This window comes from Pongo pygmaeus, chromosome 19 (genome assembly GCF_028885625.2).
Source record: "Pongo pygmaeus isolate AG05252 chromosome 19, NHGRI_mPonPyg2-v2.0_pri, whole genome shotgun sequence".
NCBI classification, from domain to species: domain Eukaryota; kingdom Metazoa; phylum Chordata; class Mammalia; order Primates; family Hominidae; genus Pongo; species Pongo pygmaeus.
Genome location: NC_072392.2, coordinates 93,798,503 through 93,813,895, shown reverse-complemented (window position 1 = coordinate 93,813,895; position 15,393 = coordinate 93,798,503). Strand labels below are relative to the sequence as shown.

General features: G+C 58.6%; 1 protein-coding gene across 10 annotated transcripts in view; it reads right to left on the bottom strand.

The window, feature by feature from the left end:
- Nucleotides 1–1,736: 1,736 nt before the first annotated feature.
- The window catches only part of LLGL2 (LLGL scribble cell polarity complex component 2), a 48,717-nt gene continuing 35,060 nt past the window's right edge, over nt 1,737–15,393 (bottom strand). For 3 of the 10 annotated variants that reach the window (XM_054457419.2, XM_054457420.2, XM_063657116.1), the window contains exons 7-26: nt 13,814–13,976; nt 13,528–13,660; nt 13,184–13,238; nt 12,484–12,638; nt 8,289–8,506; nt 8,143–8,210; nt 7,851–8,004; nt 7,657–7,761; nt 6,709–7,001; nt 6,455–6,617; nt 5,865–6,015; nt 5,177–5,293; nt 4,897–5,063; nt 3,655–3,919; nt 3,302–3,452; nt 2,960–2,988; nt 2,680–2,727; nt 2,445–2,487; nt 2,274–2,332; nt 1,737–2,071 (exon numbers count right to left, since the gene is read on the bottom strand). In XM_054457419.2, the coding sequence (XP_054313394.2) occupies nt 2,064–2,071; nt 2,274–2,332; nt 2,445–2,487; nt 2,680–2,727; nt 2,960–2,988; nt 3,302–3,452; nt 3,655–3,919; nt 4,897–5,063; nt 5,177–5,293; nt 5,865–6,015; nt 6,455–6,617; nt 6,709–7,001; nt 7,657–7,761; nt 7,851–8,004; nt 8,143–8,210; nt 8,289–8,506; nt 12,484–12,638; nt 13,184–13,238; nt 13,528–13,660; nt 13,814–13,976 (2,545 nt within the window). In that variant the 3' untranslated portion in view covers nt 1,737–2,063. The remainder of the gene's footprint in view (nt 2,072–2,273; nt 2,333–2,444; nt 2,488–2,679; nt 2,728–2,959; nt 2,989–3,301; nt 3,453–3,654; nt 3,920–4,896; nt 5,064–5,176; nt 5,294–5,864; nt 6,016–6,454; nt 6,618–6,708; nt 7,002–7,656; nt 7,762–7,850; nt 8,005–8,142; nt 8,211–8,288; nt 8,507–12,483; nt 12,639–13,183; nt 13,239–13,527; nt 13,661–13,813; nt 13,977–15,393) is intronic. The other 7 variants (XM_054457421.2, XM_054457423.2, XM_054457424.2 and 4 more) reach the window with 7 other exon arrangements.

Here is a 15,393-nt window from a genome sequence, read left to right as displayed (position 1 = left end):
ATGCAAACCGACATTAGCTAATACTTCAAAGCACAGCGTATTTACAGCAAAGCTCAAAGCTCAGCACTAATGAGGATGGAAGTCAGTCCATGTTCGGAGTCTTCCTGATACTTTCAGGGCTGTGTGTTTTCGACTTCTTGTTCAATTTCATCAGCAAGACCTGTGCTGTGGCCACCGGGCTCCTCTGTGCCACAGAAGTGCAGGTTCTGCCATTTTTTTCTGATTCACTGCATTATCACCATTATCTTTTTTTTTTGAGATGGAGTCTCGTTCTGTTGCCCAGTCTGGAGTGCAGTGGTGCGATCTTGGCTCACTGCAACCTCTGCCTCCCAGGTTTGTGATTCTCCCACCTCAGCCTCCTGAGTAGCTGGGGTTACAGGTGCCCGCCACCACGCCCGGCTAATTTTTGTGTTTTTAGAAGAAACAGGGTTTGACCATGTTGGCCAGGCTGGTCTCGAATTCCTGACCTCCAGTGATCCGTCTGCCTTGGCCTCCCAAAGTGCTGGGACTACAGGCGCGTGCCACCACACCCGGCTAATTTTTGCATTTTTAGTAGAGACAGGGTTTCACCATGTTGACCAGGCTGGTCTTGAACTCCTGACTTCAAGTGATCTGCCCCACCTAAGCCTCCCAAAGTGCTGGGATTACAGGCATGAGCCACTGCGCCCAGCCACCTCTTGTTCTTTATGGCAGTATAGGAAGGGACTAATACAGGTGTCTCACCAGGTGTCCCCCACCCCTGTGGCTGGTCTCTGCCAGGCATCGTCCCTTCCCTGCTTCTTCTAGCACGGTGTTCCTCTCCCTTTGGGGAACTGCTCCCCTACATTCCTCATAGTTCTCGAGCTGCTCATCTCAGAAGTCTTTCTGCACCCTCCCCTGGGGAAACAAGGGACGGTCAAGTGGCCATCTCGAGGTGGACATGGCCAGATGGAACGCCTGGTACCCAGCTCCTCTGGACGGGCCTTTCCTCGCTCAGGCAGAGCAGGCGCCTGTCACACCTGGCTCTCACTGGGCCTCCCTAGTCTGGCCGCACTTTCGGCCGTGCCTGCTAGCTACCTTCAGCTCTCCACTGCCTCCCACGGCAAGCGAGTTCCTGGAGTGGCGCTGAGCCCTCTTGTCCTCTGTCTGGAACAATCTGCCTGCTTACCACACTCTCTAGCAATTCCTGGTTCTCTCTCAGTCACCCCCCCAGGTGCATTTCTCATCAGTGTCAACTGTGGCAGGAACCACAGTTGTCTCAGACACCGGAGAACCCCACGCACTGGCCATACAGTAGGTGCTCAACGAAGACGAGTCAATAAAGATCCAGCCCATGTCCAATCTAAATAACCCAGCCCCTCCCCTGGGGAAGGCCTTTCTCCTTGGGTACCACCCCCTCCTTCAGCAGCACCCCACAGTCCTCCCTGGTGTCTGAAGGAAGCCACCAGGTCTGAGATATTGTGGGTGTCCTTCTTCTGACAGTAGGGAAAGGCCAGCCAGGGGTGGCCAGGACCCAGGGAAAAAGTCAGGCAGACTCAAGATGGTTCGTGCTTGCCATGTGTTCCCAGAGAGGGAAGGCACCGCTGGGCTCAGACAAAACGAAGCAGTTTGATTCACAAGGCTCCCCAAGTGGATTCTCCTGACACCGGCCCAGGCCAGGGCTGGAGCCTCGGGGGACAGGCGGGGTACCGGCTCCCACTTTCCATTCACATGGAAAATTTCTACACAATTAAAATATTAAAGTAGGTGGACCAGTCAAGAGGTAATAGGTGTTTATTAAAAACTTTTTCACCCAGAGGCAGTTAACATTTATAACTTAAAACCCAGCCCACTACAAAAAGGGATGGGAGCAATAAAAACTGTGCAACATTGACCAAAGGACCCAGACAGATGAGGCCCGGGAAGGGCAGCCCAGGGGACTGGGGTCTCTCCTCTCGAGGCCCAGAGCAGCTGCATTGTGGAAGCCGGGATGCCCCCAGCCCCTGGCGGGGCCCTGTGCACCAGCCTCTCCGGCTGGGGCAGGGACCCCCGAAAGGCCATCAGTAGTAGTGTGTGCTCATCGCGCAGCCTGGACACTCAGCCACTCACTCTGCTGAAGGACACAGAGGGACAGCTCAGGATCACCGTGGGCAGGACGGGGTGCCCCAGCCGCCCACGCTGAGCCCAGACATGGTGCTTTCCAGGTCATCAGGGCATGTGTTGGCCCTGTGGGACCCAGGGGAGTGGGGCCAGGGCTCTTCCTCCCATCCCTTCCCAGCACAGTTGGCAGCTGCACTCAAGCCCAGAGCCCCCACCTCCGCCATTGCCGAGGCTGCACCCCACGGCCGCTCGATGTGAACGCCAGTTGCGGCTCCTGCACAGGCAAAGACAGGGGAGTCATGACCTCAGGGACCTCCACTCTCAGCGTTCCCAAGCCCCCTGGCAGAGCCTCGGGCCCACCCCAGCTGGCCTGGGCGGTGCCTCACCCGCGGTCTCCCTCCAGTGTGCTCTGGATTTCCTTCAGGACTCCTGCAGGCCGGGTGGGAACAGAGGCCCACTGAGGCCCTTGGGGCAGCTAGCCACAGCCCTTCCACCCCCTTTCTCTGTGGGTGCCGATGGATCTGTACCCCGCCTCAGGGCAATGGCCTGCCCAGCCTCCCTTGACCCTGAACCCCCTTCCCCACCCCTCCTGCCAGCCCCACCCTCTCCCACCCAACTCACTCTCATCACTGAGCAGAGCACGCTCCATCACCAGGCCGGGCTGCTTCTCTGGAAGGTAGAGGCCGGGTCAGGGCGCCCCGCCTGGGCCCTCCTCGGCCTGGCTCTTTCTCTCCTTACTGAGGTCAGGATGTGGAAGCCCAGGGCCCAGGGCTGGAAGGAATGCCGTCTCTGCTCCCGGCCCAAACACTACCTGCTCACTCGGGACCCTTCCCTCCCGTCCAGCCCCAAGTCTGGGCCGGGTGTGGCCCAGGTGTGCATGGGCCCCAGAGGCCTGTCTTACCCTCGCCATCACTCTGAGTCCCTGAGTTCCTGTGGGGGGAGAGACAGTGAAGACCAGGGCCCCCAGGCTCCCTGCCCGGCTCTGAAAGCCCTGGTCCCATGAAGAACAAGTCAATGGTGCAGCCTGTCCTGAGCAGGAGAGCCTGGGAGGTAAACTGAGTCCTGTCCTGGACTGCCAGCTTGCACAGGGGCAAGGGGCACGCAAAGAGGTAAGGAGAGCCGGAGCCTGGGAGGGTGGGCAGAGCTCATGGGGAGATGCATCCAGCCAGGCAGCAGTGGGAGCCTCAGGGTATCTCAGAGAGGGCAGGGAGGGGCGGGAGAGGCCTCCGGCCCTTTAACTCACCTGACTCGGCTCGGGGCCTTCTTGGGGCCTGCCCCGTTACCAGGGCGGTGGTTCTTGGTTTCTGCTGAATCCACCAGACACCGGGGCTCCACCAGCCACTTGGTGGAGAGAGAGAAGCGCTCGAACTCCGAGGGTGAGATCAGGTAGAAGCCTGGGGAGTCGGGGCAATGCTAGCGTCCTGGCCTGGCGGCTGCCAAGGCTGCCTCCCCACCTGGGGGAGTAGGGGCTAGCGCTCCCTCACAGTTCTCCGTTTAAGGCCCATCCAGTCTGGCCGTGGCCACAACATCCCTGGCCACCCTTCCCGTCCGTGCAGTGCCCGGGGCCCCCACACCCGCCCAGCCCGGCTCAAACACCTTGGCCGTATTTGGTGAAGACGCAGGAGGCGATGCCACTGACGTCCTCCCGGCGGATGCAGCTGTAGCGCACCTGGGGCTTGAGCAGGGGCAGCGAGACCACCTGGATGTCGCCCAGGTTGGTAAGGACTGCCAGGTGATGCTCCCCGTAGTCCTCAGCTCGACGACTGCCAAAGTGGGCCACACTGACCCGCCGCACCCTTGAGCCCTCCAGGGCCGTCAGCTTCAGCTTCAGCTTGGCACTCACCTTGGGCAGCGTGAACACCTGGGGGCGCGGGGTGGTCGTTCATGCCCCTGGCCAAACCAGTTCTCCTGCCCCGTGCTGCTGCTGCTGGGCCCTCCCCTCCCCGCATGCCTCCTGGTGTCCTGACAAACCCTTGGCTCTCAGATGCACAGACATGGCCTGGGAGGATGCCGAGGTCACCGACTTCCCTGTCTGGATTTTTTTTTCTTTTCTCCGAGATGGAGTCTTGCTGTTGCCCAGGCTAGAGTACAGGGGTGTGATCTCAGCTCACTGCAACCTCTGCCTCAGGCAACTCTGCCTCAGCCTCCCGAGTAGAGCTGGGATTACAGGCGCCCACCACCATGCCGGGCTTTTTTTTTTTTTTTTTGAGACGGAATCTCACTCTCGCCCAGGCTGGAGTGCAGTGGTGCAATCTCAGCTCACTGCAAGCTCCGCCTCCCGGATTCACGCCATTCTCCTGCCTCAGCCTCCCGAGTAGCTGGGACTACAGGTGCCTGCCACCATGCCCAGCTAATTTTTTTGCATTTGTTTGTAGAGACGGAGTTTCACCGTGTTAGCCAGGATGGTCTCAATCTCCTGACCTCGTGATCTAGCCCGCCTCGGCCTTCCAAAGTGCTGCGATTACAGGTGTGAGCCACCGCGCCCGGCCCATGCCGGGCTAATTTTTTTTGTAGTTTTAGTACAGTCGGGGTTTCACCATGCTGGCCAGGCTGGTCTCGAACTCCTGCCCTTATGATCTGGGCTCCCAAAGTGCTGGGATTACAGGCATGAGCCACCGCACCTGGCCCCCTGTCTGGATTTTATCCCTTTCACAGACATAGGTCCTGCCTCAGTGTCCTCACATGAGACTCCCCCCTCACTTATTTCCTGTGCTTCTGCAGCCCCTCAGACACCAACTGCAAACAAGACTGAGTCCCAGCCATCATTTGTGCCCAAGGTCCGAGCCTCCTGGATGTCCCGGGGAGTCCCAGGGAGACCCGCCGCTGCCTGTGTGGCACCTTGAACTGCTCCTCTGATACGACGAGCAGCTGGTGGCTTCCCGGCATGTCAGGGCTCTTCGACAGATCATGGGCCACTTCGAGGGGCTCGGGAAGGGGTACGCTGTGTCCGTCGAGCACCAGGATGCCCACCACCGGCGCTCGGTGCATCAGCTGGATCTCCTTGGCTAGGGGGAGGAGGTGGGTGTTGGGGCTGTAGGGGGGTGGCGGGGCTGGAGCCATTCCCTGGCCCCAGCCCAGGCAGCTCGAGCACCCTCTGTTCTCCCTGCCCAGCACTCACCCTGCTCTGCCCGCACAGTCTCATCCATTCTCCGCTCGGCAGGGGGTACACGCAGGGAGAAGGCATAGATGGTGCCCCCATTGGTGCCAGCCCACAGCGAGGGGCAGTGCCGGGAGCCTGCCGAGAAGCCATGTTTGGGTGCCTGACCCTTAGCGTGGGAGGCGGGTAGAGCTGGGCAACCAGGGTTTACTCCCAGGTTTTCCCTCCTGGGAGAGGCTGGAAGGCTCTCTGATAACCACACAGGCCCCAACATGGAAGACCCCAATCCCAGGTCAGCTCAGCCCTTGCTGCAGTAGTACAGCAGGGGAGAACCAGCCAGGGAGAGACACGTCCTCTGGAGACCAGCAGGCTCTGCCATCCCCGATTGTCACAGCTGCTCTAGGAGGAAGCTATCACTCCCTCATTTTACAGAGGGGCAAGCTGAGGCCCTCAATGGCTAAGTGACGGGTCTGAGGCCATGCTTCTAAAGGGTGCTACAGCCTGGATATAAAGCCAAGGCAAGCTGACTCGGAGGCCGAGGCAGGGGAGGGAAGTAAGCAGGCAGGGGCTGCAGTCTGCCCCTGCTCACAAGGGGAAACCCTCTTAGGTCCTACCAGCCACGCAGGCAGCAGCCCCCGGCATGCCCCCAGGTCAGGGGGTATCTGCTGCCCGCTGCCCCCTGCCCCACAACCCCGGGCTGGCCACTCACTGTCCCTCAGGTAGGTGTCAGCAAAGTACAGGGTCCGGACGAAGCCTGTGAAGGAGTCCTCTGCCGAGCGAGCCTCAATCTTGCGCTGCACAGGCGCCAGCTCCATGTTCTGGAGGCCTGGCCGCTCCGCCTTGACACTCCCCTCCTGCACCTGCAAGGGGTGAGCTGGCCTGAGGGTCAGCTCTGGCTTCCCCTCCCCAGGGACAGTGCTTTGCTCAATGCTGATCCTTGCATCGGAAGGCTGGCCACAGCCATGCCAGCCACCTGCCAGGCCTGCGTCTAGGGGGACCCTTGTCGAAGAGGGAGGTGCCCTTGGGGGAGCCTGCCTGGGCCCCCAGCATGTTGTAGAGAGAAAAAGGAAATCACTAACATTTACTGGGGATTACTTCTAGGATAAGCATTACAGTTACTGCCTTTCTGCTCAGGAAGCTGAGGCAGAGCGAAGCAGCGTTACCTGTCTGAGGTCACACAATGCGACCTGGACCCTGAGTCTTGTTTGTGGCCCAGCAAGCCTGGGGAGCAGGGGCCGTGTGGCCCCCCTGCTGGCTGCTCTGAGCCGAACCTGGGCGCGTGGCCGGCCGCAGCCTCACCTCAGGCCTCACCTCTCCTGGGGGGCCAGCCGGGCGCCGCTTCCGGCTAGACACCCGGCTCCGACGCATCCGGCGGAATGACTGACGCAAGGACTTCTTGAGGGACTTGACGCGGGACAGTGGGCCCTCCAAGGCCAGCTGGTCACTGGGGTGCAGCGTGCACCTTGGGGGGATGGCAGGCTGTCAGTGCTGCTAGGTCCTGGGGGTCCTCGCGGGCCCCACTCCCAGCCCCGGGACCCAGCCGCCCTGCTCACTTAACAAAGACCTGCCGCCGCTGCTGGTGGTCAAAGAGGCCAAAGCCATGGCTGGTGCCGAAGGCCACGAGCCGCCACTCAGAGTGCAGGGCCAAGGAGGTGACCACAGCCGGGGGCTGGCACTGCACCAACACGAAGGGCTGAAAGCCAGGCTCAAAGCGCACAGGCCCTGAGCGGGCTGCCAGGCGCTCATGCCCCTTCCAGCGGTAGCCCTCTTGGTCCTGCAGCAGGTCAGCCTCCACCTGCTCCACAGCCTGCTCCGCTGCCTCGTCATTCAGTTCCAGTACCAGCACCTGGGCGGGGTGGCAGGTGGCTTAGCAAGCCCTCAGCAAAGGGACGGCAGGGCCGCAGGATGCTACTAGTGGGGACAGCAAAGGAGCTGGACCCAGGCCAAGGCCCAAGGCTCAAGGAGGGACAAAGGCCTCTATCCAACCCCAGCTCTCCTGCTTTTTTTTTTTTTTTTTTTTTTGAGACAAGTCTTGCTCTGTTGCCCAGGCTAGAGCGCGGTGGCACAATCTCGGCTCACTGCAACCTCTGCTTCCCAGGTTCAAATGATTCTCTTGTCTCGGCCTTCCCGTAGCTGGGATTACAGGCACGAGCCACAAATGCCTGGCTAATTTTTGTATTTTTAGTAGAGATGGGGTTTCACCATGTTGGCCAGGCTGGTCTCGAACTCCTGACTTCAGGTGATCCGCCTGCCTTGGTCTCCCAAAGTGCTGGGATTACAGGCATAAGCCACTGTGCCCAGCCCAGCCCTTAATTCTGATTTCTGGAGAAGAAACAACCATCCCAGGGACCTCCCGCCAAGGGGATCAAGCCACCTCCATCCACCGGAAGAGCACAGGACACAGAATGTGCGTTAGGCAGGTGGTTGGCTCCTGTCCATGATGCTGTCCCCAGTCATCGACCACTCCTCCCCAGCTCCCCCTCCCCGGCCCAGCCTGCTACCTGCCCTGCCGTGCCTGCCACAGCCAAGTAGCCGCTGTACTTGCAGAGGAAGATCTTCTGGATGCCCAGCCGGGGGTCATCACTGTAGGGGTCAAAGGAGCCCACCTGGAGAAGGGGAGGGGCCCTGTGAGCAGCTATGGGGGCTGGACCCAGCTGGCCTCTGCCCTTCCTGGGTCCCAGGCTCCTGGCCTCACCTTGCGGAGTGGGGGCCACTCGTCCTCGCCGTGGGCACTGAGGTTCTCGTTGGGGTCCGTGTCGGTGAGGAACACGCGCACTGTGCTGAGTTTGTAGAGCAGCCGCAGGCAGACACCCGAGGCATCCCAGAACCGCACCGTGCCATCCTCGTGCCTGTGGGCAGAACCCGCCTGCCGGGCGTGAGAGGGATGCCAGCCGGGGTGCCCAGGGGCTGGCTCATCCACCTCAGGGCTCTGCTCCCACCCCACATATCCTACTGGGAAGAGGAGGGGTAGCATCAAAGTCCCCTACCCTGTGAGCAGCAGGTCCCTCTGGGGTGGGGCTGGGGTCAGGCTGGTACCACCATCAATTGGCCACTCCTAGAAAAAGAGACCAAGAAGTCCGTGGGAGAGTTTGGCTTGGGGTGGGGCTGGGGCTGGGGCCAGGGCCGGACCTACCATGGTGGAGAAGTGTGCGTTCTGCCGGCTGCCGGCGGCAATGATCCGCTCCCACAGCTTCAGGGGAATGTTGGAGACGTGGTGAGAGCAGGTGATGGCAGAACAGTGCAGGGAAGCCAGGTAGGGCAGCTGGACCGGTGGCCAGCCTGCTGTCTGCAGGTCAATCACCACCAGCTCCTCCTCAGCCAGCACCACCAGGGCATAGGGGTCGTCAAAGGCTGGGGTACAGGGCAAGGATCAGGGGCCGGGGCCAGGAGGAAGCAGCCCAGCCCTGCGGAATCAGAAGCTCCAGGGTTGGAGCCAGGGCATCTGCAGATCCAGAAAGCCCTGTTCTTGGCTGCTTGAGCAAAGCCTTTCCACCTCCAGGAGGGCAGCAGGTGTGGGCAGTAGCCCTGGCTCCGCATGCAAAACTGCTGAGAGCTCCCTGGCACAGGGATCCTGGGGGGATACAACTGGCTGCAAGGCAGGGTCCCAACCAGGATAAGCACCCCAGAGGCATGGAGCTGTGCCTGCTAACCCTCTTCCCTGGTTCCTCCTCCATGGGGCCTGCTCTCCCTGCTCAGATGCACCTGTCAAGCCTCTCCCCACAGGCAGCGGCAAGCGTGGTCTTCAGCACACCAGTTGCTAGGAGTGGCATTTTCTTTACTGCACACAATCACCTCACCTCACTCAGGCCTGGCCCCAGCTAGTGCTCAATAAACATGCGCTGGACGATTAAAACATTTGTCTTTTTTTTTTCTCTTCTTGAGACAGGGTCTCACACTCTGTCGCCCAGGCTGGAGTATAGTGGTGTGATCTCGGCTCATTGCAACCTCCACCTCCCAGTTCAAGCGATCCTCCTGCCTCAGGCTCCCAAGTAGCTGGGATTACAGGTGTGAGCCATGATACCAGCTAACTTGTGTATTTTTGGTAGAGACGGGGTTTCGCCATGTTGCTCAGGCTGGTGTTGAACTCCTGGGCTCAAGTGATCTGCCCACCTTGGCCTCCCAAAATGCTGGGATTACAGGCATGAGCCACCGTGCCCAGTCTTTTTTTTCTCTTTTTTTTTTTGAGATGGAGTCTTGCTCTGTCACCCAGGCTGGAGTGTAGTGGTGAGATCTCAGCTCACTGCAACCTCCGCCTCCCGGGTTCAAGCGATTCTCCTGCCTCAGCTTCCCGAGTAGCTGGGATTACAGGCGCTCACCACCACGCCTGGCTGATTTTTGTTTTTCTTTTTTATTTTTTTTTGAGACGGAGTTTCATTCTTGTTGCCCAGGCTGGAGTGAAATGGCATGATCTCGGCTCACCGCAACCTCTGCCTCCCGGGTTCAAGAGATTCTCCTGCCTCAGCCTCTCGAGTAGCTAGGATTACAGGCACGTGCCACCAACGCCTGGCTAATTTTTTATTTTTAGTAGAGACAGGGTTTCACCATGTTGGCCAGGCTGGTCTCGAACCCCTAACCTCAGGTGACCTGCCATTCTCGGCCTCCCAAAGTGCTAGGATTACAGCTGAGCCACTGCCCCTGGCTGACGCTGCCTCTTTGAAGCGCTTGTCTTCCCTGCTCCTCTGGGGTCTGCTGCCCGCTGGCTGCTCCCAGGTGTTCTTTGCCAGATCCCCACCAAACTCCATGCCTCCAAGGCTTGAGGGTGCCCGGGCTCAGCTTTCCCATGGCTTCTTTTCCATCTTCCTTACCACCTGGGCAGCCTCACCAGGGCCCCTGGTTTCACATCTCTCTTTTCTTCTTTAAACCTCAAAATTACTGAGCAGCCTTCACACATCTCTGCGTGGATGACTCCAAATGGACACCTTCTCGATCTCTCCTCTGAACTCCAGACCCATAAGCCCCAGTTGTCTACTCAGCATCTCCCTTATGGGTCTGGAGATCAGAGGAGAGATTAAGTCCTCAGACTTGATTCCCACCCAGCTGAGCTTGCTGCACCCTCTTGCCACTACCTTCTCCAGGATTCCCGGTGCTTCCAGCAAACCCTCACGTCATCCTTGACTGATCTCTCCCCCCTCACTTACGTCTCCCTAGACAAGGGGCCAAGAAATTACAGCCCGAGGGCCACATCTGGCCTCCTGCCTATTCCTGTCAATATGGCTGTCCTGGAACACAGATACGCCCCTCGTGTTGTCTATGGCTACACGTGCTCTGCAATGGCATTAGGCTGAGGAACTGTGGTGAAGAAAGCCACCCAGCCCTTTATAGCAACAGTCTGTGCGCCCTGACCTGGCCCCTCAGTCAATGCTGAATGTTAGAAAAGACAGCGTAACCCCAGCCACCTCCTGCCAGCCCCATGGCCTGCACCGCAGCCCAAGCCGAGGTCACCTCTCCCTCGACTCTCACTGGGCTCCCGTCTTTGCTGCACTCCGTGTTCCCCACATGGCAGCCAGACAGATCCTTTTGGAGCAGAGGCTAGATCATGGCACCCCTGCTCAGGGCCCTCATCTCCCACAAATCCCAAGTCCTTACCGTGCCTCCACAGCTCTATACGATCTGGCGCTGGCCACATCTGGACCAGCACGGGGACCATTCTGCCCTCTCTTTGCCGCTACCTCATTGGAGCAAGCCAAGAGCCCTCCCAGCTCAGTCTGCACCCCAGGTCCCTACAGGGCAAGCCCTCTCTCACACTGTTCCTATGTCTGCACAAATATGTCCCCTTATCAGGGAGGCCTTGCCAACCTTCGTCTAAACCAGCACTGCTGTCCTCTGCCTGGCTTTTTTCTTACCTCTGACGTTATCTGGCAACCTGCTCACTCTGTCCACATACTCAGATCTAAGTTCCATGGGAACAGGGGCCTCATCTGTTTCTAGAATAGGGCTTGGCATACAGCAGTTGCTCATTAAACAGGAAAGCCTACCAGGGACAGCTGGGTCACAACCCGGCACGGCAGAACCATCACATGAGAGCCTCAGGGTGAGAGCCTCAGGGTGCCCACATATCATCTGAGGGAAGCACTGCTCATCAGGCACCCATCTCCTGGCCCACGGGACTGCGGGGAGTTGGGGACACAGAGGGACAATTGCAGGAAGGTGGCCTGTCCTAGAAAGCCCCAGCAGTCTCGAATTTGTAGCTCAGCAAGTTTCTTCCCTCACTTCCGGACCTTTCTGCTGGGAATCAGGTAACTCAGTTAGCCTGGGGAGTGTGGCCACCATAGCCCAAGAGGCCCCTGCTCTGTGCCAACATGGTCCAAATGTTGTGGAAAGAGCAGAGCTGGGCCCTGCTCTCAGCATCCAGGGTGTGAGGAGGGAAGAGAGGCCGAGAAAGAAAGAAAAGCAGGTTTGGGGTTCCCCTGAACAGGGTACATAGAGGCCATGAGTACACAGACCAGGTGTCCTGAACAGCCCCGCCCCCTCACCTTTCGGCCTCAGGCCCTTTCAGTCCAGCGTCATTAGGAGAGGGCCCTCCCTCCTGGAGAGCTCCTGCAGGCCTCTTCTCCAGGTTTCAACATCAGCCCTTTCTGGTCTTGCCTGTCACACTATTTACGAGGCTGACTCAGGGCTCTGCCGGTCCTGCTGGAGCTCCAGGAGGCTGCACAGCCACCTTCTGCCCTGCCCAGAAGGCGGGCTTTGCCATCTCTAAGCCAAGACCCTCTTGCCTCAGCGGGGTGGGTGTTAAATCCAACAGTACAGATCAGCCCCCTGTGGGCTAAGTCCCATTACAGTCTGGAAAGGGCAGAGAGCCCGGGGCAGGCAGGAGGTGTGGCTGGGCTGGGTCTCTAGCTGGGGAGGGTGGCAGGGAGGCAGAGAAAGGAGATGTAGGGCTTGATGACACTTCACCTTGGGGTGCAGTGAGGCTAAGGGACTCAGGACAGTGGTAGGCTTAGGAACATCTGTGCAGAGCCCTTTTTTTTTTGAGACACAGTCTGGCTGTGTTATCCAGGCTGAGTGCAGTGGCATGATCCTGGTTCACTGCAACCTCCACCTCCCGGGCTCAAGTGATCCTCCCACCTCAGCCTCCTGAGTAGCTAGGACTACAGGTATGTGCCACAACACCTGGCTAATTTTTTTTTTATTTTTTGTAGAGACAAGGGTCTTCCTACATTGTCCAGGCTGGACTTGAACTCCTGGGCTCAAGCGATCCTGCCACCTTGGCCTCCCTGAGCACTGGGGTTACAGGCAGGAGCCACTGCACCTGGCCCTGCTTTCACTGATGGCCCTGCTCCACGCCTCCCACACCTAACCCTGGGCACCCACTCCCGAAGCTCTCCTACCGGCTGCAGGGTCTGCCTCTGTGAGGACAGTGAAGTCGATGACACGGGAAGTAAAGTCAAAGGCCGTCTGCTGGCCATCGTGGATCACAGAGATGCAGTGGCGGTCCCCGTAGCTGGCCCGTGGCATGCCACCCTGGAAGATGGTGAAGGGCAACCTGGCAGGCACAGAGGAGCGGCAGTGGGCTGGGGCTCCTGGCACGGCCTCAACAGCCACAGGCCGGCAATCAAAGTGACCACTCAGTCAAGGTCCCCAAGAGCAGGGGAGACTGGACCCCATCTCCTTCCAACTGCCACAGCCCAGGAGGACTTGGGGGTAAGGTGAGGGTATCCAGGCTGGGGACTCTGAGTCTCAGCAGCCACTCCTGCCTCAAGCTGGGTGCTCCCCCCAATTCTGTTTGAACATCACCCAGAGTGATTTTGTCTGAAGAAACAGGGCTGCCACTAAAGGAGTTTGAGACCTGCTGCTCAGCACCATCTCTCTGGGAGGGTGGAAGGAAGGAGCAGGAATGAACTTGTCAGGAATTGGGCCGCTGAGAGACGGGAATAGCATCTACCCTCTCTCCCCTCCCTGGTGTCCAAGACTTCAACACGGGACCTGAGAGTGTTCACTGGCACCATCTTCCCAGGCAGAGGCCTAACTGACCTTTCCAGCCCTCCAGGAAGGCTCTGGAGAGGAAAGAGGACCAGCACGGATACCTACCCCTGCCTAGTGGTCAGCCAGAGGATTTTGGTAATCGCTTTGCAAGGAAAGGGACCTGAAAGGAAAGGAAGTGGCTTGAACGGATCCTCCAACTCTCAGACAAGTGTCAGTCCCCACAGGCACAGATCCCTCAAGCTCATGCCCGCATCCACATGGTAGACCTGTGCGTGGGACTCTTGCTCCGAGAAGTTCCCCAAGAAACTGGGTGAGGGGAACCCTGCTGTGTGGCTTTGGACAAAGCCTTTACCCTCTCTGGCCCCGGAGTTTGCTTCAGAATTGAGCATCCTGCACCTCAATCCAGGAGGCACTGGGGGTGGGCCCTGCCCGGCGGGTGAAACACTGACCGTAAGGCACGAGGCTGCGGAGGGGCTCTGGTTGCTGGGCTTCGCTGGACATGGGCCACTGGCAGTAGCTGCCGTCAGAGTGACAGCTGACGAGCAGGCGGCCGTCCCGCTGCCACCAGATGTTCTCCAGTTGCTATGGAGGAAGAGGAGAGGGACAGAGGGCGGCACGTTGGACCGAGGTGGTGTTCCCATCGCCTGCACCCCATGCCTCTGCACAGAGCATGTATGTGCCACTTGGGGCCTGGGAGAGCAACATGGCACCTGCCATGTCCTGGGCACTGCCTACCTGGCTGCTGAGGAAGTGGTAGAGCACGCGGCTGCCCTGTAGGTCCCAGATGACAACAAGGCCTCGGCTGTAGCCGATCAGGATCTGGTTGGGGTCTCGAGGGTGCTCCTGCAGTGCCTCCACCATCTCAAACACACGCCGGTGGCGGGCCTCCTCTGGCAACCTGGGCGAAGGGAGTGCCGTGAGCCTCCGATGCCATCCACCAGGGGGAATGGCCCCCAGCATGGCACAGCCACGGGGCTCCCTATGCAGAGGTGGCTGCTCCACGTGCCAGCATAGAAATATGGCTAGGGGCTGGGCGCGGTGGATGGCCGAGCGTGGTGGCTCATGCCTGTAATCCCAGCACTTTGGGAGCCCAAGGTGGGCAGGTCACTTGAGGTTAGGGGTTTGAGAGCAGCCTGGCCAACATGGCAAAACCCTGTCTCTACTAAAAATACAAAACATTAGCTGGGCGTGGTGGCACATGGCTATAATCCCAGCTACTCGGGAGGTGGAGGCGGGAGAATTGCTTGAACCTAGGAGGCGGAGGTCGCAGTGAGCTGAGATCATGCCACTGCACTCCAGCCTGGGTGACAGAGTGAGACTCCATTTCCAAAAAAAAAGAAAGAAAGATGGCTAAGACATGTCACCAAGGGGAGAGGGGCAGCATGTAGAACAAGACAGAGACATGGACACAACCTCCAGTGATGTAAACACAGGCGGTGCAAGGCAGTGACTTCTGGAAAAATCAACGTGGGGGCAAGAGGGAGCCTTGACTAGGAAGGGTGCGTAAGACCTCCGGAGGGCATCAAAGTTCTATTTCTATGCCTGGGAGGGAGGCTGCAAGGATGCTCTACAAGAATCTGTTAAACTGAACATTCATATTCAGTGCATTTTTGCAAAAGGGAGTGTTTAATAATAAAGAAGTTTTTTAGCCCCATAAAACAAAACTCTGTATGAGTTGGCCTGGCCCTGGAGCCTTGACCCCTGCCCTGTCTCTAGGCCTGGAATGCTGCCGTGAGGGCTGGAGGTGTTGCAGCCAACAAAAAAACCACAAGGCAGCAGGCACAGGACCAACAGCCAACAGCAAGGATGTGAGAAGTGGACCCAGCCTGGACCCAAGCCACACTAAACCCAAGCTCTCCACATTATCTATATCTGGCACATCTACTGCTAGCACTGACCTCACTGACATTAGAATTTGAATCAAGAGTGAGAGTTGAAGGGGACTTTAATATTCAATATTTAATTTTTTTTTTTTTTTTTGAGATGGAGTCTCGCTCTGTTGCCCAGGCTGGAGTGCAGTGGTGTGACCTCGGCTCACTGCAACCTCCACCTCCTGGGTTCAAGCAATTCTCCCTGCTCAGCCTCCTGAGTATCAGGGATTACAGGCACCCACGACCACGCCAGGCTAATTTTTTGTATTTTTAGTAGAGACGGGGTTTCACCATGTTGCCCAGGCTGGTCTCGAACTCCTGACCTCAGGTGATCCACCCGCCTCCGCCTCCCAAAGTGCCGGGATCACAGGCGTGAACCATCGCGCCTGGCCTAATTTTTAATTTTTTTAGAGACAGAATCTCATTCTGTCACCCAGGCTGGAG